The sequence below is a fragment of the Larus michahellis genome, chromosome 1 (genome assembly GCF_964199755.1).
Source record: "Larus michahellis chromosome 1, bLarMic1.1, whole genome shotgun sequence".
In the NCBI taxonomy this organism is placed as follows: domain Eukaryota; kingdom Metazoa; phylum Chordata; class Aves; order Charadriiformes; family Laridae; genus Larus; species Larus michahellis.
In genome coordinates, this window is record NC_133896.1 from 43839488 (window position 1) to 43860613 (window position 21126).

The following is a 21126-nucleotide window of genomic DNA, read 5'->3' on the forward strand; positions in this document are numbered from 1 at the left end:
TATGTGCACTCACTGTACAAGTTTTCTTAATTTTTAGTTTATTTCCTTTTTCACAAAGAGTTACCTTTAGGGTTTCTATGTTTTTCTGGACATAGTAGTTCATTAAAAAGTATTAAGGACTCTCCTTTTTCAGTTCTTTCGGTTAGTAACAAATCAAAAGAGTAGAGAAATAGGCTGAACAGGAAATTCTTCCACACATATGTTAGGACCAACTAAACTCTAGCTATGCCATTATGCAGAACTGTCTGAATGCAGCCCCTAAGTATTTGATTGTCAAGTGCAGGCCCCTAATTTAATTGTCAAGTACGCTCCAAGTGCCCAATTCCAATATGCTTCACTGGAATGCTTCATTAGAGTACTTAGCACACCAAATATACGCCACTTACTTAAACATTCAGCTGTAGACTTCCAAATTTGAAAAATTATCATATTTCTGAGTTTACTTGAGTATTTAATACCTTTGTGAAAGAAATGTGACTTCTTTGTGCAAAAAGTGCTTCATTACCGTAATATCATTATGGTCAGACTTCCAGCAACGCCTTGCCATTGCCCACTGTAGTACAAACTTCCCTAACACCCAGCTCTCTAACACCCTTTCGAGTGTGATTCCACACTGCTCCTGTCTCATTTTTTTCCTCCTCAAAGCAGAAGCCTACAATTCGGTAAGCTCAAATGCCATGAAAAAAAAGTGAGAAATCTGTAAACTAATAATGTAAGGCCCGAACATGTCCTTTCACTTCTTCACAGCATACTATAGCAGAAATAAATGCAATTAAAAAAAATAGGTTTTTTGGCAGCAGATAACTAATGTAGAGCATCTCAATTCACCATATCATCACGTTCTTTTCTTAAAGGACAAACCCAAAGGACTGCTCTGCAGAATCTCTCTGTACTTTCAGTTTTTAAATCATTCAGCTTGTCTCACTATTTTAGATGTGTGTAGCTTTTGTCTAATTTAAATGACAGTGTCATACAATTATCCTTTGAAGCACAACATTACACACATGAAAAATTAGTATATTAATTTAAATAGCACTTTTCCACAATTTTAAATAGCACATATGAGAGCTTTTATAGGAAGGAAGAAAATGTTAATGCTAAACATGGCTGTGTAACAGAAGTTTAGCAACGCGTTTAGTACAGGTCTAGAACACAATTTGCTACAGGACCGAGCACTTCCAGGTTCCGCTCCACCTCCCACATTCCAAAATACCCAGATCTGTACTCAAAACAGACTTCATCGAAAACTTTCAATGTAAGTATGTAAGAAGTTACATGACTATTTACATAAAAGCCTACAATACTCCTAAAAAAAAAAAAAAAGAGAGAAAGATAAGCTTTTGACTTTCTGTTCCAGAGGCAACTCCAGTAGCTACCAGCTACTATGGAGATTATATTTCACATAATTGACTAGTCTGTTCATTGCACCTTGGAAGAATTATTCAGATTAAATTAGTTCTAAGAGCTCTTGGAGAAGACTAGGAGTTCTTAGAGGTCTTTCTAAATGGCTACTCATAGAACACTGTTGTTTGAAGAGCTTTTGTGAACTTAGGTTTGTTTAACAATCTGCTTCAGGATACCAGAACATGAATAAGCTCCTAAACTTTCCAATAAAGGTCATCTTTCATAAGATCAGAAGATCTTGAAGAACATACTTATTTTTTAAATTCAGGAACATATCAAATTGAAAAGTTTCATATTCCTGGCCAGAAAAACAAATGCTCTTATAAAAAAAAAAAAAAAAAACGGGGGGTGGGGGGAAAGCTATTTTGTAAAAAAAATAAAATTAATTTAGCATAGAACTATAGAATGCTTTCAGTTGTAAGGGACCTTAAAGATCATCTTGTTCCAACCCCTCTGCCATGGGCAGGGACACCTTCCCCTAGATCAGGTTGCTCAAAGGCCCATCCAGCCTGGTCTTGAACACTTCCAGGGATGGGGCATCCACAACTTCCCTGGGCAACCTGTTCCAGTGCCTCACCACCCTCACAGTAACAAATTTCTTCCTAATATTTAACCTAAATCTACCCTCTTTCATTTAAAACCGTTACCTCTCATCCTATCACCTCACTCCCTGATAAAGAGTCCCTCCCCATCTTTCCTGTAGGTCCCCTTTAGGTACTGGAAAGCTGCTGTAAGGTCTCCCTGGAGCCTTCTCTTCTCCAGGCCGAACAACCCCAACTCTCTCAGCCTGTCTTCATAGGAGAGGTACTCCAGCCCTCTGATCATCTTTGTGGGCTTCCTCTGGACTTTCTCCAATTGGTCCACGTCCTTCTTATGTTGGAGACTCCAGAGCTGGACGCAGTATTCCAGGTGGAGTCTCATGAGGGCAGAGTAGAGTAGACGGACAGAATCTCCTCACTCGACCTGCTGGCCATGCTTCTTTTGATGTAGCCCAGGATGCGGTTGGCTTTCTGGGCTGCAAGTACACACTGACGGCTCATATTGAGCTTCTCGTCCACCAGCATCCCCAAGTCCTTCTCTTCAGGGCTGCTCTCAAGTCGTTTGTCATTTTGCTTAACCTGTATTTGTGCCTGGGATTGCCACGACCCATGTGCAGGACCTTGCACTTGGCCTGGCTGAACTTCATGAGGTTTGCACAGGCCCACCTCTCAAGCCTATCCAGGTCCCTCTGGATGGCATCCCTTCCCTCCAACCACACCACACAGCTTGGTGTCATCGGCAAAGTTGCTGGGGTTGCACTCAATCCCACTGTCCATGTCACGGACAAAGATGTTAAACAGCACCGGTCCCAGTACTGACCCCTGAGGAATGCCACAGCATAACAGTTTTCTGCTTCTTAACCTAAAAGAAGACCTTAGTATGTAAATATGTACCTAAACACTGAAGAGGGAAAAAAAAAACCAAACAAAAAAACACACAAACAAAACACACAACTAACTTGTTTTTCATTTGCTAACATCTAATTTAGCATTCAGTATCAAAAACTTCTCTACCCTTTCCAATTATAAAAGATGTAGGTCAGCTTAATTTCCTTTAGTGCTGCTGGCTGGAAAGAGGAGGTAAAACAAGACAAAAAGCACTATGTAAACAATTAAGAAACTATTTTAAATCAATGACCCATTCAAGAATGAATATTGCATTTGTTTATTTTGCCACTACTTCAATCATTAGCAGCTAGCTTCTCATGTAGCCTTTATCCATGTACTATTTGTAAACACAGGAGCCTCAATTTTTACATACAAGAAAAAAAAATTTCAACAGCAATCAGCAATGCTGAAGTAGTTTTCCCCTTTCTCTCCCCAGAACAAAATATAGAAATGAAAAGACTAAATATACAAGAAAAACAAATGTTAACATTTTTAAGCTCAAGCCAACTGTTTATCTGTTAGGGCCTGTATACCTCTAGATGTTACAGCACACGAGTTTTTTATCTGAATTACTAAATGAGTAAGAGATTGGGTTTTATAACTAAAGAGGACATTACAGAAGAAAAGGTTATATGAAATACTTTGCTGTTTTGTACTTAACAACTGCATGTGGTTGGTTCAGATAATAAAATATTCATGTTTCCACTTTAAAGGTCTTCAACAAGAAACGTATTTCAAAAGTCTGCCCTTATTAAAAATTCTGATAAACTAAAATAAGCTAGTTAGTGAGGTCACCTGAACTTGGCTGCACAAGAACTTTTATGATGAGCATCCAGAACTTCTCATTGAAAGTGGTACAACAGACAGGGCCTGTATCTCAAACGAAAAAGAGCAGCATATAAAAAGTTTCTAAATCTATCTGGATGAATAACCTAGTTCCAAAAGCAAAAGCCTACAAGGGAACATGTGGTGGATGTGAACAGATCAGCAAAAAACCCCTCTCATCTTCAGATATGGTTCCACAGCAGCTTAAGCCAAGGTTTACAACAGATGAACCATCTTCCTCAACAGATGAGCCACAAAAATCTGAAAGTTCAAGTGCTTGCACAGAGTGAGAAAAAATACCACAGTCCCCCCCACAGTAAAAAAAGAAAAAAAAAAAACAGTCCTAAGGGATAGCAGTAGATTGATGGCTATAAGTAACAGGCTGTCAAACAAGAGCAAGAGAACAGACCAGAGATCCTGGCAAAGGAAACAAAATTAAATTAGAAAATGCCTCTTAATCATTATGACAGCCTTGCTCTAGAATACCTAGTGAAGAGGGATCATGATGTGGGGCTAACAGGTACCACACTGGGTTTTTGGAGGGAAGAGAAGAAAACTATAATAATAAAAAGGTGGCTCTTCCTATATAATGGTTCTCAGAAACATGGACTTCATTGTCTGATGATTTTTTGCACACTAACAGTTTACACAAGATCAAGGGGAGACTGAATGAGGACTTGGCAGATAAATTCATTTTAATTTCTGTCTATTTAGTAAGCTTCATCTGATGCTGCAAGTCTTCAAGATTAGAACTGCCAAGAGGCTAGAAAACTAATTTACAGCAAATACCTGATAAGATTTCTACATTTGGTTTTCCTTACTCTGTAACTGTTTATGGCCACTGTAGGAGCAGGACACGGAGCTAGGTGGCACCTTAATCAGACCCACTATAATCAGTCTTATCTTCTTAAAAGTGTACAGAGAGGAAAAATTAAGCTAGAGCTTTACAAAGAAATTAAATGTACCTTATGTGCACACAGCAGGAAGAGACTGGTCCAGATGACTGCAGGTTTCAATTGAAATCCTATGTTGGGGGATGGAACTAGATGGTCTTTAAGGTCCCCTCCAACCTAAACCATCATGTGATTCTATGTTCTACAAACACTAAACTGTTTATTGCATGGAAAAAAATCATAAAATACACACCAGTAACTACAGCAGACAAGAAGGACATGCACAGGTTCCTATGACTCAGAAAAAGAATTAGCAAGGGCAAAAAGTGCTGAGAAGAACAGTGAAAGATAGGACATCCCATTTGCTGCTTCCTTGGCTTCTGCCTGCCACTCCGGTCTCTGCTCATTGATGCATTTGGCTTAGACACTATATATACACACACAAACAGCAGTTATTAAATATAGACACTTATATATACACACACTTAGACACTTAGACACTATATATACACACACAAACAGCAGTTATTCCACAACACTTTTCCCACATCCGAGTACTGGATGCATTCTGCCCAGGTATCCTGCTTCTGTGCCTCAGATCTCATTACAGCACCTCTTATTTCTGCTGAATGAAGCACACATAGGTTGTTGCTCTACCAAAAAAACAAAAGCATCTTTTTTTCCAGTTGTCCCAGGCAGTCACGGAGTATAGAGCTAGGCTCTTTGCAGCAGTGCATAGCAGGAGACAATGGACGTAAATTTAAAGGAAAGAGGTTCTGACCAAAAGAAGGGAAAACATTTGCATCATAAGGACAGTCAAGCACCGGAAGGGAAGCACCGCCTAAAGAGCCTAAAGGCTGTCTTCATCCTTGGAGGTTTTCGAGACCTGACTGGATAAAGCCTTGAGCAACCAGGTTGGATTAAAGATCTCCTGAGGTTCCTTCCAACCTTAACTGCACTTAAATTCAATGTCTACACACAGAAGACACTCAGTGCTGCCCCAGACCTTGCCTCTGCAAGTCTCTCACCTACTAAAAAGTCTCCAACTTGGAGAGACTGAAAACATTAGTTACCTATGTAGGCTTCAGATGAAGAAAATTAATGCAATCTCCTCGTCGATGAAGTACTGCATAACACATTGTGCAAAGCCCATGCCTAGCACCTATTTTTTGTTTTGTGGGTGGGAGCTAAGATAGGTAAAATTTACATTTGACACAGTGTTACTTTGTTTCTCTGAGGGTTTTCTGTTTGGTATGTTTCATTTTGGTTTTTTAAGCTTACCTTCACCCAGGGTGATGTTCTCATATTAGGCACAAAACCTGGCTACATTTAAGATGACACATGATTATTACATGGTAAGACTATACGATAGAGTTGCATATGACATTTGCAGGCCTGGAGTAAGAGACCTAAATGCTTCATCCAGTCCTTCCTAGGAATATGCAAGCAGATCAAATACAGTAAAATCTTGAAATAAAACATCAGGGTTGTGGTTTTTATTTTAATTTCCCATGACCTTGTGAAGCACGGGAAATAGCCATCCACCTACGGCCTTCCAATTGGAAAGTCTTTAAATACACAAGTCCAACTTAAAAAAGAAAAAAGTCATAGAGAAACACACACATGAGTTTGCATCTGTGTAATGAATGCAAACCAGATAAAGATAGTTTTAAGAGATCAGTATGAACTTACGTGGAACTGAACACTTAACAGTGACCTTTTCAAAAGTGTCCTGTACATTTCAAGTTACAGAAGGATTTAGAAAACAACTATGCTCCAGAGATGCAATGAAGAAAGAAGCATGAGAAGTTTGTGACAATAGATATTTTGCATATTAATTCATATTATATTTAATTTAAAGTTGGGGTGAGATTGGTTTTAACCTTTCCTAGTGAAAAAGGAATCTATTTCCCCCCAGCTCTACTGGGATATACAGAAATATATATACAGATACCATGTTTTTGGCACAGAAAATTTTATTTAAGCAGCACAGATAGGTCTGCCTAAATTCAGCTGCCATCGGAGATGCACAAATATTCAAGTTCCATAAAGCAAAACTGAAATAGGGTAAGCTATAGTCTGCCAGGCATAACAGTCAAGAGTTGGATAGTTTTTAGGGGGATGGTTTTTTGCTTCTCTCACATAGGAGGTGGAGGGTTATTTGTTTTGAGAGGTTTTGTGGTTTGGGGTTTTTTTAGCTTGCTTCTTTTGAAAGTAGCACATCTGGGACATAGTATATTCAAAGCACAAACAGCCTGCTGGAAAGTTATAATCCAAGTCTGGAGAAATTACAAAATAATTCACAAGGCTTCTGGTAATTTATGAATGACTGTAGAAATTAATCCATTCATGGTATTCGCTCTCCCGTATCCTCAGAGAAAGTTACATCTGTGAAACTCAGTGGAGAAGGGTTGTATTTTTTACTTTTTTCCATTTTTTTTAATTAGTAATAATTTATGAAAGTAGTGCTCACAAAAGAAATTGTTATAAAGACATAAATCCCAAAGAAATCACACACCCCAGTCTAGGCACAAATCTCTCACTTTTTTTTATTAAAAATGCCCTCCTCTCCCTTTTTCGAGGGGGTATTCTTCAGCCTACTGAACCTACATTAGAAAAATAAAAAATTAATCATAGACTAATTTACTTTTAGCTTTGGAAATTAGGAACTAGAATCAGCACAGTTTCACTAGAAAGAATCAAACCAAAGTTAAAATGGGGTAGTCCAAAATGCATAGTCTATATTTTTTTTCCTTCTAGTACAGAAATAAAGACAAAAGTCTAATTTTATCCTACAATATATTTTGTATTTCATCATTTATTCCAATCATCTCCTTCCTGATGTGTTCAATAAATGAGTGTCCCAGTTATTAGTTCTAAATATTCTGATTTTGGATGAATCAGGATCCCCAAAATCATGAAGGCATTTTGGAGACAAAATTCCAAATGTTGAGGTTTTAGATGCAGCAGCTTTGGAGTGCTTCTCCATTTATCCTTTCATTTGTTCAACCTTCAGGGTATACTCATTAAGCCATTATTTCCTCCACAGCTGTGAATATTAGAACTTACTTTTAAAAACACTATTACAAATACCTGAGATTGCTATTTAAACCCATTACCTTCAGATGACAGTTCTAAATCAATGTAACGAGAGATGAGATGACAAAGGCAGATTCAACTGGAGAATGAAGCCAAAGCACCGACTCATTATTCATCATTCAAGGTAGTTTCATTAAAATATGATAAAGTTTTAGGGGTTTATAATATTGTTTACATGTTAATATTAAATATCAAAATACCACGAGTTTTCCACAGAAAATCTATTTTAGTATTACTCTTCCAAGGTATTAATAGCCTTATGTACCTGAGACAGTACAAGAGAGCAACAGGATGGACTGACCTCTTGCTATCTTTCAAACTACTTATTCTTTTGTCCTACTGCCTTGAAAAAAGCAAAAGTTTTCCAGCACTTCCACTACCAAAAAGAAACAAGAAAATCCTAAACAATTTCTCTCACATCGACTGCTTTAATGATTCAGCTGTATTAGTGCACACAACTCTCGAATTAGGGTTTTCTACACCAGCAGAAATTCCAGAAACTTTGAAAGTTTCCTTTAAAGGTGAAGAAGGGCCTTTGACTTGGTCTTCCTGGAGTAACTTTAAAGCCAAGCTGGTTAAATATGGTCCACAAAAGTGTACTATTAGGTGGCGGAAAACTGGCTGCATCTTCAAGATCAAAAGGTTGAAACTTCAACTGGCAGCCAGTAAAGTGGCATCCCTCAGGGGCTGATATTAGTGACAATAATACCTAACACCTTAATTAACAACCTGAACAATGCGATGGAAGGTACTCTAAGCAAGTTTGTGGCTGACACCAAACCGGTAGGGACAGGTTGAGAGGCTGGAAGGCAGAGCTGCTATTTAGACCAGCCTCCACAGGCTACTAGACAAGACCATAAGCAATCTGATCAAAACTGGCCCCACTTTGAGCAGGAGATTAGACCAGACGACTTCTTCAGAGATGCCTTCCAATCTATATTACTGTTATGATTCTTTTCCTATTACAGTGTAACGTATTACACATCAATGCTGAAAAATCTTCAGGACCTAGCTTTAAACGCATGATCAGACCCAGGGGCAGGTTGTCTGTATCTCTCTCGTGATGAGGTTTCAGCTATAGTATAGCCTTGCAATATTATTATTCATATTTAGGATAAGAGTTTAAATCTCTTGAAATTAACTTGAAGTTATTATTTTCACATTTATATGTCTCAGCCACTAGATTCAAATAGCCGAAGCAGCAGAAGTTTCTTTTTGATTTGTAGGAAACCATCAACCTATCATTTAAGTGAACTTTTCCAACTTGAGGATTAGATTAAAGCATTTTTATAGAACAACAATAATTAAACATTTTCAGAGCAATTACTGTCACAGTGAAGCTACACACAACTTTTGAAAAAACTGCCAGATAAGTAATTTTTAGCAATACTTAGAAGCATGTTCACTTCAGTGCAATAATTGGTCATATGAACACTTCTCTCCCTGTGCTTTTCAATGAGACTGAAGTCACCCGATTTCCATCGGAAAGCAAGATGCTTCATATATTTCAGCATAGAAGTAGACAAGCGTACAGCTGACAGACTCTTTTTACTCTTTGCCCTACAGCATTTTTTTCCAGATTATCTTGCCTTTTAAGTAAGCTTTAGGAACAAACCACGATGGGATAGACAGTGTTTCAGTCTTCAGTACTTGAGAAATAGCCTAGAAAGAGCACAAAGGATTATTTATCTTCAGTCAACCAACATCTACATTTATTTAAGGTTATTGGCTACATGACAGACTGGCAAGAAAAGGCAGTACTGGCAAGGCTGAACATTAACAAGCTTTCAACCACCAATTACAACCTAAGCTAAATACTTTTCTTACTTGCTGTAGAATTCAGTACTCAACAGAAGAGGAAAAACTTTACTTACATTGCATTTATTTTCCACCTAATAACCGTATCATTTCATATGATTCACCCCAAAACAGAAGAGTGAAAAAAAACCCAACCGTACAATAATGTTTTCCAATTACACCTAACTATTAAAAGATCATTTTAAAAACTAACCTTTCCACTTAGAGATAAATGCAAACTCTAAAGAATTTAGAGGGAACATTAACAGCTTCTGATAATTCTCCGTCACTGTCCTTCCCATTCCAGTAGGAACGGGTGCTGAACTAAAAAGAACTAAGTGCGTAAAAAAAAAATCGGTACTTTTTGGTTGAGTCTTGTGAATTGCAGCTGTAGGTACTGGTCTATAATCTGCTTCTCTATGAAAACAGCCTTATTAAATTGAGCAAGAATAAAGTTATCCATATCACCTCTTAAAAAGAAATTATACTACTTGCATATTTATTTTCCACTGGAAAACTACTGTACTCCCTAGCCTTATTCCAAAACAGTGCTATCCTAGGGCATAGAGACCCCAGGTTTGGAAAAAGCATGCACGGTGATTTAGAAGCTTCTACAAGGGTTCTGGAATTGAAAATAAACTTAGAAATCTAGAAAGTTATGTGATTTATTTGACCAATTATCTCCCTTACCTTGCTAATTGTCAGAATATTAAAGTATATTGTTAAACAGGGGCGGGGGGGGGGGGGGGGCGTTAAAAAAGAAGAGGCATATAAGTTTATCATGTGCTAAAAAAGATGGAAAGAAAAAAAGAATATGCCCTTGAACAGGTATTGCCCAGAGGCAAAAAAATCAGAATTTACAAAGGCATCAACAGCAAAAGAGACTGGATGTAAACAATCTCGATAAGATTCTTCTACCAGACTCTGAGAATGCTTATATTGCTTCTTTCACCCTGCCAGATCTGCAGGAAGATCTATAAATGCAACCACAATAAGATGAATGTATTCACTAGACAAAGCAAACAGGAGGATGGCCTAACATATCATGAATGGTCATCTAGGTCAAATAAACATATTTCAGACTTCCAGCATAACACTAAAACCTCAGCATGGATGGTAGGGTATCAGTAGTCAGAAATAGGTGTTTTGGGTTGGGTTTTTTTTTTCCAATATTTTGAACAAACACTTATTGAGACTTTTTTCCCCCCCAAAAGAAGCCGTTTTACCAGAAAATGCCCAGATATGTTAGACAATGCAAAGACACTCCCTCATTAATATGAAGAAATGGCTAGAACTTCTCTTTCATTTAACTTAATCCGTAGGTAATCACTAGGGAAGATATTGCTGAAGGCAAACTTCTGGTCAAAAGAGCCCAACCACTAGAACAGGATTCCACTCCTCTCTCTAGTTTCCAGCCATTCAGAGAAGGATTTCAACTACTTTACAACATACCCGGTAATTGCTATGCTTGACACATTTGGCATTTGAAGTTTCCTTAAGTTTTTCCAACTGGAACGCAGCAACATTCTGTCAGTAAACAATTTAGCATGCTGGACTACTCCAGTAGCAGGAACTTTCCCCATGGAAAGAGCTCATTGCTCTCTGCTTACTTACAATGCTGCTGTTTGGTATAACACCGACCAAGCACCACACAGGCAGTGCCTTCTGAAGAGGCACGCAGACTCCCGTCAGCAAGCCAACAGCGTGGTTTCAACAAATCATACCCTTATTGTTGTTAATAAGAAGACAAGAGCTGAACACAGACTGGCTGAACATCCTATGCAGATTCCACGTTTGAATCACTTCTACCTTCTACTCTCTTAGTATCTCCGGTATTTCCCACAAACAGGTCAGGAGACTGTTGTGTCTCGAGTTTGGCAGCTTCACGTGCAAAATACACAGATCCGAGTTCTTTACACCATTTTAAATCATTCATCACCCTGTTATTAACAGAAGAACACTTCTGAATTTAGATGACTTCCACCTGGTTAGGTGAAAATGTAAACTTTGTCTATAAGCGTACATTAAATAAAACCCAGCTATCCAACTGTCCTTCCTCGATGGACCAAGATTTTGATGATATATATACACACCTTTTCTAAAAAGGCAACCACAAAAACAGTTGTCATTCTCCTGGTTAGGGTTCAGAAAAAACTTACCCACAGAGCTATGCCAGCAGAATCCTCCAGTGTAAACAGTTACAAAAGTAAAGCTGCACTTTCACCAGTGCAGCTTGTTTTGCTTGGAGCAGGACAGAAGAATTACTGTAACAATACAAAACATAACTCTCATCCTATATGTGGGTCCTCACAAAGCACTGTCAGTGCAGCATAACGGGAACTCTGTGTGTTTCTTGGATAGATACTAGCACAGCTGTTGAGTAGAAAAATGTTACAAATAAACTTCACACCTGCATCAGGTAAATACCTGCAAACTGACAAACACTTTCTAACATGGCTAAAAATGGTTATAATGCTTAATATTTAAAAAAGGACATTTATGTAGTAATGATAATTAGATACAATTTAGTTACCTTTCACAACCTGAAGAACGGTTACGAGGCAACAAAACCCACATCCCACAGCACTTAATATTTAGAGTGAAATCGACTTTTAAGATTCAACAAGCTATCAGGAAACTACTTCGCAACCACTGAGAGGGAAAAAATCTGTAAGTATTTCAGAAGCCATTTTCAAAAGCCACCATTACTTAGATAAGCACTAGTGCTGAGAAGATAAAAAACAGACTTGTACAGCAATGGCCTATAGTCAGACTGACACAAAGTGTCACCACTACTTCCAACCTGTCACCATCAGTTTTCACAGCTTCCCCTACAGTTTCTGTCCTCCACCAACTTCAATACAAAACATATTTAAGACACAGAACTCTTTAAGACCTAGCTCTATTGCCTTTCTATTGAACAGAACAGAAATTAATCATTAATGAATAACGATCTGCTAACATTTTTCATGGCTATTTCAAGATAACTGAAACAACGCAAACTTTTACTTTCTTTATTCCACCACCTTTCATATAATTAAATTCTCTAGCTGCACTGCAAATGAAATTAGAGCCTACTTCTTTGGATTAAAAACTGTTTTTGTATTCTGTTTTGGGCAAAGAAGCTTCTAGGCGCTATGTATCTTCTGTGAGTGCATTTTGTTGACAGTTACCCAGAATCTCCTCTTAACATTGTTCTCCACCACAGCAGCATGCTGATCATAAAAGGAAGATGTTTAGCATAAATGGCAACTCCATTCTAGAGAAAGACTATTTCCTTGAAAAACAAGACAATAAAACACCCCATACATCTCTAAAGAGAAGGTCTCCTGAAGAGTAATTTTAAAATATACACCACTCAGAGCTATGAGTGCTAAGTGGTTAAATTCAGTGTGTACTGCTACCAAGTCACCATGGCTGGAGCACCTATGAAGACAGGCTGAGAGCTGGGGTTGTTCAGCCTGGAGAAGAGAAGGCTCCGGAGAGCCCTTACAGCAGCCTTCCAGGACCTCAAGGAAACATGGGGAGGGACTCTTTATCAGGAAATGTAGCAATAGGATGAGGTGTAACAATTTTAAACTGGAAGAGGGTAGATTTAGATTAGATATTAAGACGAAATTCTTTACTGTGAGGGTGGTGAGGCACTGGAACAGGTTGCTCAGAGAGGTGGTGGATGCCCCATCCCTGGAAGTGTTCAAGGTTAGGTTGGATGGAGCTTTGAGCAACCTGGTCTAGCAGAAAGTGGCCCTGCCCGTGGCAGGGGGTGGCTGGAACAAGATGATCTTCAAGGTCCCTTCCAACCCAAACCATTCTATGATTCTGTAGAATGGTAAAGCTATACATGGCATCTAATGAGAAAGACAGCAAGATTTTGTAGATTTTGAACTTGATTACTCCAACAAGTCATCATTTACATCACAGCCTACTTTTGCCCAAGAACTTCAACTGACCATGTTGAATCAGTGCTTTAGAATATTTTCTCATGAATGAATAGGTACATGAAACACAGTACAAGTAAACACTCTGCAAAACATTCATTGGTGAGTAGTTACTCACATTTGACACTGGACAGTTGTTGAAGCTGTTCACCATCAGGAATGATCTAGTGTTCCCTAGTTAAATAATTCTTAGGAATGCATGTGCTAATGATTAAAAACATTTAAGAAATGTGAAATACTGAAAAGAGATAGCTTTGCGTAAGTATGTGCCAGTCAAAAATGCAACACTTACTACTAACAAGTTTCCCCAATAACACTGTACAACAGGTACCTATGTTTATTAAAATTTGACCCCAAAAATATGATGGAATGCTTAATCACTAGTTACAGAAGCAATTAGTATAAAGATACAAGAAGTTTCCAAGAAGTGCTAACACATGGTGACAGGCAGCAAAGTTATTAGGTCCTCAGAAATATGGGAATGGGCAAGAACTTGCTTCTCAATGCCTAAATACAGGCGTTAACCTTAGTAAATAAGCCACCCTTAACAATGCAGCAGAAACTACAGTAGCAAATTCACACATAAGATCCTAGTGGCTGCTGAGCAAGGAATGTGTTTTCCTGGAAGGCAAAGCATATTTTGGGCGATACTTAAACAAAACAAGCAAAAACCCCAACCACCACCGAACCCACCAAACTAGCGAACCCCAAACCACACCACCCAAAAACCACCAAAGGAACAGTAGTTCAGAAAACCAGTTCAAAGAACCAGGGCACTAGTCTCTAAGAGTGAAGAGACTCACCAGAGTGACTGCAGAGGCGCCCCTAAAATATGATGTTGTACACTGCGTGCTGCAATGTGCAAAACCATTATTAACTGGGCTAGGACTAGCTTTCTTAGGGAAGATACAGCATTTTAAGAGTTCCTATAGAAGCACAGGGGGCAGGTATTTAGCGGGCTTTGTATAAAACAAACCAACCACAGCCTAGGAAGCCTGTACGCTCTGAAGCCAGAGAATTAAAGAACTCACTTGTACTCCTCACTTTCCAAAGCAAGAATACTGAAGACCTATGCCAAACACCTCAAACTAAAGACTATGCAAACAATTATTCTCAAAACACACAACTATAAAGATTTCCACTTCTCCTAGAACTCATTCCTCACCTTCTAATACCTTCTCACACAAAAGTGTCTGCTGTGAAAGTGCCTACCATGGCACAAAGAAAATTATTAGTGATGTCAGGTGTGGAGAACATGATTTCATCTTCTTCTGCTGCTTTAGAAACAAATATCTTACTTTTCACTGTTATTTTAATAATCTATAACCTTAACCAACAGAAGAACCACGAGTTTTTTCTGCAGTGATGGTGGTCAGCATCATTAGTGCAAAACTGTAGACTAAAATCCATCTTTGTTCAAAGTTTCCTGTGGCCTTTCTTATAACTGCAAAAAAGCTAAAAAACTTAGTTATCATTCTTGTGAATTCCTCCAGGAGTATTATAAATCAATGCCAGATTTTTATACTAGTAGCAAACCACAGAGGACAGTGGTGTTGGCTGATAAAAATATCTTCCTCTGCCTTCAAAAAAATGCTCTTTTAAACCACTACATTTTTTCCAGTGCAGGAAATTCTTTTGGGTTCTAAACTGAATCATATTTACACCTGAACATCTATTGAGAGCTGATAAATCAGTTTTCTTTCATTACTATTGTTTTGGCCATACTTTTAAACAGGCACGTGTCTCAGTTTGATCTTCCAAAACCCCCGGAACTTACCCTCTGCCAGCGAGAGGACATTAAAAAAAAAATAAAAAAAAATCACAGGTCGTGACAGGTCTAGTTTATTTAGAGTAAACGGCACCTCCTCTGTTTGGATGCCGCACGGTAAGGACCACAGGATAACCCCAGGCTGCGTGCAGGCCTCCTGAAGCAGAAGAGCGGTGTGGGGAGAAGGCTCCACCACCGCGGCTGGCCCATGCCACGAGCGAGACGCGCTGGGGACAACCGCACCGGCGGGCAGGGCGGCCGCCCCCGCGGGACCGAGACACCCCCCCCCCCGCCCCGGGCTCACCTCGGCGGCCGGGATGTTCACCACACCTGTCGACCTCCTCTTCTCCCTCAGCTTCCTCTTCTCGATCTGCCCCTTCCCCTTCCTGGCGCTGGGGCCCGAGCTCTTTCCCTTGGCGGCCAGCTTCTCCTCGCCCTCGGGGGAGCCCGGCGCGGCGGCGGGAGGGGGCCTGGCGGCAGGTTCAGACCCCCGCACCCCGGCGAGGGCCGGCGGCGGCGGCTCCTTTGCGGGGGCAGCCCGGCTGGAGAGGCTGAGGCAGTTGAGGGCCCCGCCGGCGGGGGGCGCCGGGCGGTCGGCCGGGGGCGCCGGGCCACCGGGGGGCAGGTTGTTGTTCAGCTCGGCGGAGGAGGCGGCCCCCCCGGGCCTGGACTCTCCCCCGGCTGCAGCCCCCGCTGGGGCCGCCGGTGCCTGCTTCGCCCGCATCTTCTCCCGCTTGGCTTTCCACTCCTCCAGAAAGTCCGTGGTGCTGCCCCCGGCGCTGCGGTAGCCGCCGGTCGCCATGTTCCCGGCGGGCTGGACGGCGAGAGCGCCCCACCAGCACCTCTGCCGCCGCCCGCCCTGAGGCGGCTCCGCTGCCGCCCGGAGAGGAGAGGTCCCGGCGGGGCGGGCGGGAGAGACGGGGGCGGGGAGAGAGACTCGGAGAAGCACAAACACCCTGGAGAGAAACAAAAGGGGAGAGGTGAATCGTCCCGCAGCGCTCCCCGTCCCGCCACCCCGCCAGCTCCCCAGGAAGCCCCCCCCAGCCCCGGGGGGACGGGTCTCCATCACCCCCGGACTGCCGCCGCTCGGACCGCCCCCCCGGCGGCGGCTCCCCTCACCCCTCAGCACGGTGCCCGCCTCCCCCTCACCGGCGCCCCGACGCCCACCCGCCCGCCGCGGCCACGACGCCCGTGAAGCGCCGTCCCTCGCCCCCGGGGCCGGAGCGTGTGCCATCCCCCCCGACGCCCGCTTGCCTGCCCGGGGGACCGTGTTCCCGCCCGGGGCGGGGCGGGGCAGGGAGGCGGCTAGCGCTCACCTCCCGCCCGGCGGGACCGCGGCTCGGGCGCTCCCCAGCGCCGGCGGCACCAGGTGAGCGGCACCGCCTCCCGCCGTCCCGGAAGGAGCGGCGCGGCCCCGAGGCTTCCCGAGCTCCCCCTCCTTCCCTCCCCTTTCCCCATCGCGGCGCGGACAGAGCCGAAGCCAGGGCGGAAACTGCCGAGATGGCCTCAACAATGGGGTGAGGGCGGGGAGGCCCCGCCCGGCCCGGTGCGCTGCCCGCCGCGCCACGACCTGAGCTGCGACGGCTGCCGGTTCCCGCCGCCACCTGCCCTGGGCAGCGCCGGTGTATGAGGGGACACGGACCCCGGCGCTCCCAACGGGCGGGAGGGGGCGAGGGGTGCCGCGGACGCGTGAGGAGCGGAGCGGGACGCTGCCAACCGCCGCCCAACTGCCCCACCGGCAGCTTTAACGGGCAGCGGGAGGGGGCGGTCCGGTGTGCGGTGTGTGTGTCCCTTCCACGGCTCGGCCAAACCCGCCCCACACCTGCCGGTGGTGAGGGGGGCCGAGGGCCCGGCCTGGCCGCGGGGCAGGTGCCCGGGGGTCGGCCCTCGGGCTCCCCGGCACCGCCGTGTGCCGAGCCCGGCCTGGACGCGCCTCGGCTGCCGTGAGGGGACAGAAGCGCCGGTTCGGCCTGGGGGTGCGGGGTCTCGCTTCCTCCTGTAACGGGGGTCGGTGGGCGGCGGGAAGAGCCCGGGGTTACTTGCTCCCGCAGCATAACAACTGCCTCCCGTCCGCGGCTGTGCGGGGTGGGGCGGAGCGGAGCGGAGCTGTGCGGTGGGGTTTTGCTCCCGCAGGAGGAAGGCTGGGAAAGAGCCTCGTGTGTTTTCGTGATGTGCCAAGAAACGAGGATTCGAGGGGTTTCCGCCAGTCACGCTGCGAAGGCTTGAAAGACGTCTTGTTTATAAATAACACAGCCGTCAGCCGGGAAACTGAAGTGGGTTAAATATTAGGAAAAAAGGCATGTGCAGTTCGGTTTTGCTGAATTCACTGCATCCCAATAGCATCCCTGAAAATTGACTGTGGTGTTTTTGGAAATCACTATCAAGAGATGTGTGGCTTGCTTAAACCTGCTTTGTAAGGGGTATGCTGAGGGAAACGAAGGGGTGTATTGGTGCTACCTTTCAGCAGGCTCACAGGGCAAGATAGGAGCTTACACTATAGGCAGAGGAAATCCATCCAGCCTGGGCTGACACTGCTGGGAGTACATTCTCGCCTTTTCATCACCTTTTTTCTCTCTTTCAGATTCAGTGCAGAATTTTTTCACCTGGTTAATAAAATTCATTAGGAGTTCGGAATCTGAACTTTGCAGAAGTTCTTGGTTTCTGTTTACAGAAAAAAAAAAAAAGACTATATAGAAACTACAGGTATAGATAAAAATATCTAGCAAAATGAGGTCCCAAATGTCTGGCACTAGGCTGTCTGCACCCTACAGTATAAATAACAGGCTTAGTCCATGCACCACTTTCACCTTAGGTATGTCTCAGCCCCATTCTCTTCCACAGCAGTAGGCACTGTCTCACCCTACCAACCTTCTCTGCCCTTCTGGTCATCATTCATTTACTTGGAGTTTTCACTTAACTCGTGTTTCTGCTCTTGCTTTGAATATAGGGTGGTTTTTTTTTGTGAAGTGGTTGGTTTTGGAGGGGTGTTTAAATGTTTGTACATGTGGAAGTTCAGGTATTGGGATCCTCAGCGCAGACAAAACCTCGTATCTTTCAAGCTAAGGGAAAATCCCAAAACAAAACAGGGTAGTTGTTCTGTGTTATGCTGGAAATGGGCAGAAAAGTAGATGGTGAAGACACAGTTCTGTACGAGGTCTACTCTTTAATAGCAATACAAAATTAGTAAAGCTGGGCATATTTCCATTTGCAGATCAAGAGCTTAACCAGAAGTTGACCTAACAAAAGTTTTGACTAAGCACTCTCCTGAAAAAGCATTCTTACCTGCACTCTTATCTTAGTGTTTTTAAGTTAGAAAACTACTGGATTGTATTTTTAGAAAACACAATTTAGAAAAAGGATCCTTCATGTGAATTCTTGTCCATCTTTCCCATTCTGTCATTTTTTTCTTTTTCTACGATGAAGAGCTTTTCTTCAGAGAGTTGTGCAACTGTGACGATACCAGTATTACACCTCAGGAGCAGCACAGCTGGCCAAAAATGAGTAAAAAAGAGTCAGATTAGAAAGTCGTTACTTACAGTATGTTGTGTATATGGAGGAATACAGCGATGTATTTTATTTCTTAGGAAACCCTCAGTTCTGCATTACCCCAGGTCTCCCCAGCTGCTGCTATCTGAGCGGCAGTCCCTAGCAGCTAGCAAAGGCTTAGTAGATGTGCTCACCCCACTTCGCATCTTATCTGCCCACCTTTCTTATGTGTAGGAGGTGCCATTGCCAGGCTTTAGCCGCATCTACCAGCGCAGTTGGATTTATTTATTTTTTTCTTCTTCTCTAAAAAACATCGTGGCATCGTTTTTTTTAGTGCCAAAAAGGCTTTGTGTGCCTTGCAGTCTGTTATATATTAACAGAAGTTATGTTGTGGTGAGTGAGGTTGGGCTTAAGTGCCCAATACAAAAATGCTGACTGTCAGACGTTTGCATCTCAATAAGGTTGTCTGTGCTGGAGTGCTTTCAGGGATAAAGTCCCAAATAGTTTAAGTATCAAGCTGCATGTTTTCCCCTGCCACAACGGAGAACAGCTTAATAGCTTGCAAACATTTTTAGAACAGCATTTTTCTTACCAAAAAAATCTTCAGGATATTCTTAAGGCCTAGAAATACAATTCATTTTATTAGATATGTTTTAAGCTGGCATAATGACAAGGGTCCCTAAGCCTTAAGATGGTGGGTTTTATATATTCATTATTATGGAATGAGACTCTCCCCTAGAGGCAAAATCACCACCAGGATTGGGTAGGATCATCTTGGTCTCCTTTGCCAGGCAAAAAACAAACACTTCATTTTTCAATTTAGAATAAACCCCATCATTTATTCTTAAAATCTTAAGGAAATTAAGTGCCTTTTGGGGTTGGGCTTGTTCCTTTGTAAAGGGTTGCAAGCTGTTTAAGATTTTTCTAATTTCTTCTAGGGGTTCAACCAAATTATCTAACCTTTTTAAGGTTCTGTGTACAAGTTTGTCTGAGCCATAATCTTTTCTGAAGTGGCATTTTTCAGGGTCTGGAAAATAAAACAATGACTACAATAACATATTATTGACCGAGGAAATTAAGGACAACATCCATATTCCTGCCCAGTGTCTGTTTGCTCGTTACCATCGGGTTCCGAGCAGAGCAAATGTTTGTTATACCCACTGGTGCTGGTGTCCCCTCCACTGAAACATTCCCTCCCTCTCACACTCTTCAGCATCTCTGGAAGCTCTCCCCAAAGCCTCTGTTGAGTTTACTGTATTTGCCTGTCTGTCTCTCAAACACACGTACTCTTCCTTCTGCTCCAGACTTCACCCCGCCTCTGCCTGTCTCACCTGAACTTCCATCAAACTCCTTCCCTTAGTGCACCTATCTGCTGCTTCCCGGATCTCATCCCCTTTGAGGTCCATTCAGTCAGCATTCTTCACATTTCTTCTCCCAATACAAACTCTTCTAGTCACATACTTGTTCTACCTGCTTTATCACTCATGCTTTATTAAACTAGGTTTATTGAGCTCACTCTGGTGCTGCCCCATTAAATCTTCCCTCTCTGCTGCTTTAAATTTCACCTGCTGGATAATCCTCACGCCCATCACTGTCCCTGCAACTAACCTCTATCCATGTACTTATTTCTACACTATCCTTCCATAAAACCTTCTCTGCCCAGAGAAGTTGTGGATGCCCCATCCCTGGAAGTGTTCAAGGCCAGGCTGGATGGGGCTTTGAGCAACCCGGTCTGGTGGGAGGTGTCCCTGCCCATGGCAGGGCAGGGGGTAGAACTAGATGATCTTTAAGGTCCCTTTTAACCTGAACCATTCTATGATAAATGCTGTTGCTTAAAATTGCTGTGACTCAGTGAAATCTTACTGCCACCTTTTTGTAGAAATACTTGTTCCTCTTTTTATCCATAAAATTTCAAAAACCTCTCTTTAAACCTTTCACATTAAATCTCTGACCGTAACTTCCCTTTAACCTTCCTGTGAAATCCTCACCTATGCTCCATATTTCTAATGTCAGATCTCCCCCTAAAAGTAAAATAATCCTCAAACATAGCACTACTATCCCTCTTGACTCTTCCTTTTAACCTTTTCTGACTAATGCTTTCCAAGCCAATGCTCTGCTCTCCTGCAGCAGTACTTGCTCTCCTCTCTCCGACCGCTCATGCTGCCTTAGACCACATGCCTAGGAGGAGATAAAACCATGTGAAACACATTTCGCAAGGGTCTTCCTTCTTGCACTCTTTTGTTATTCCCAGTTATATTGCTATCAGAACATTTAATACCTGCCAGAGATGGTCAAAAGAATTAAAAAACTCAGGTGGTTCTCCATAGCCTTGGCCATTGGCCTCTTTCCTATGACTTCAGGATGTCAGTGAAGGTGCGAAGCTGTGCAGGGAAATGTGGAGATGCTGGTAGTCTCATATCTGGACGGGGAAGTGATTGCATATGTTGTCTCTAACCAACTTCCTTTTTTTTAAGTACGCAGTGGGGGGG

At 42.7% G+C, this 21126-nt stretch overlaps 1 protein-coding gene across 4 annotated transcripts in view; it reads right to left on the reverse strand.

Annotated features, from left to right (window-relative positions):
• The window catches only part of PAWR (pro-apoptotic WT1 regulator), an 84241-nt gene extending 67367 nt beyond the window's left edge, over positions 1 to 16874 (reverse strand). Inside the window, exons 1-2 of one of the 4 annotated variants that reach the window (XM_074573961.1) lie at positions 16722 to 16874; positions 15456 to 16107 (exon numbers count right to left, since the gene is read on the reverse strand). In XM_074573961.1, coding sequence (XP_074430062.1) covers positions 15456 to 15953 — 498 coding nt within the window. In that variant the 5' untranslated portion in view covers positions 15954 to 16107; positions 16722 to 16874. Of the gene's footprint in view, positions 1 to 15455; positions 16108 to 16300; positions 16384 to 16467; positions 16580 to 16721 lie in introns of those variants that run through there. The other 3 variants (XM_074573952.1, XM_074573971.1, XM_074573941.1) reach the window with 3 other exon arrangements.
• Positions 16875 to 21126: the final 4252 nt, after the last annotated feature.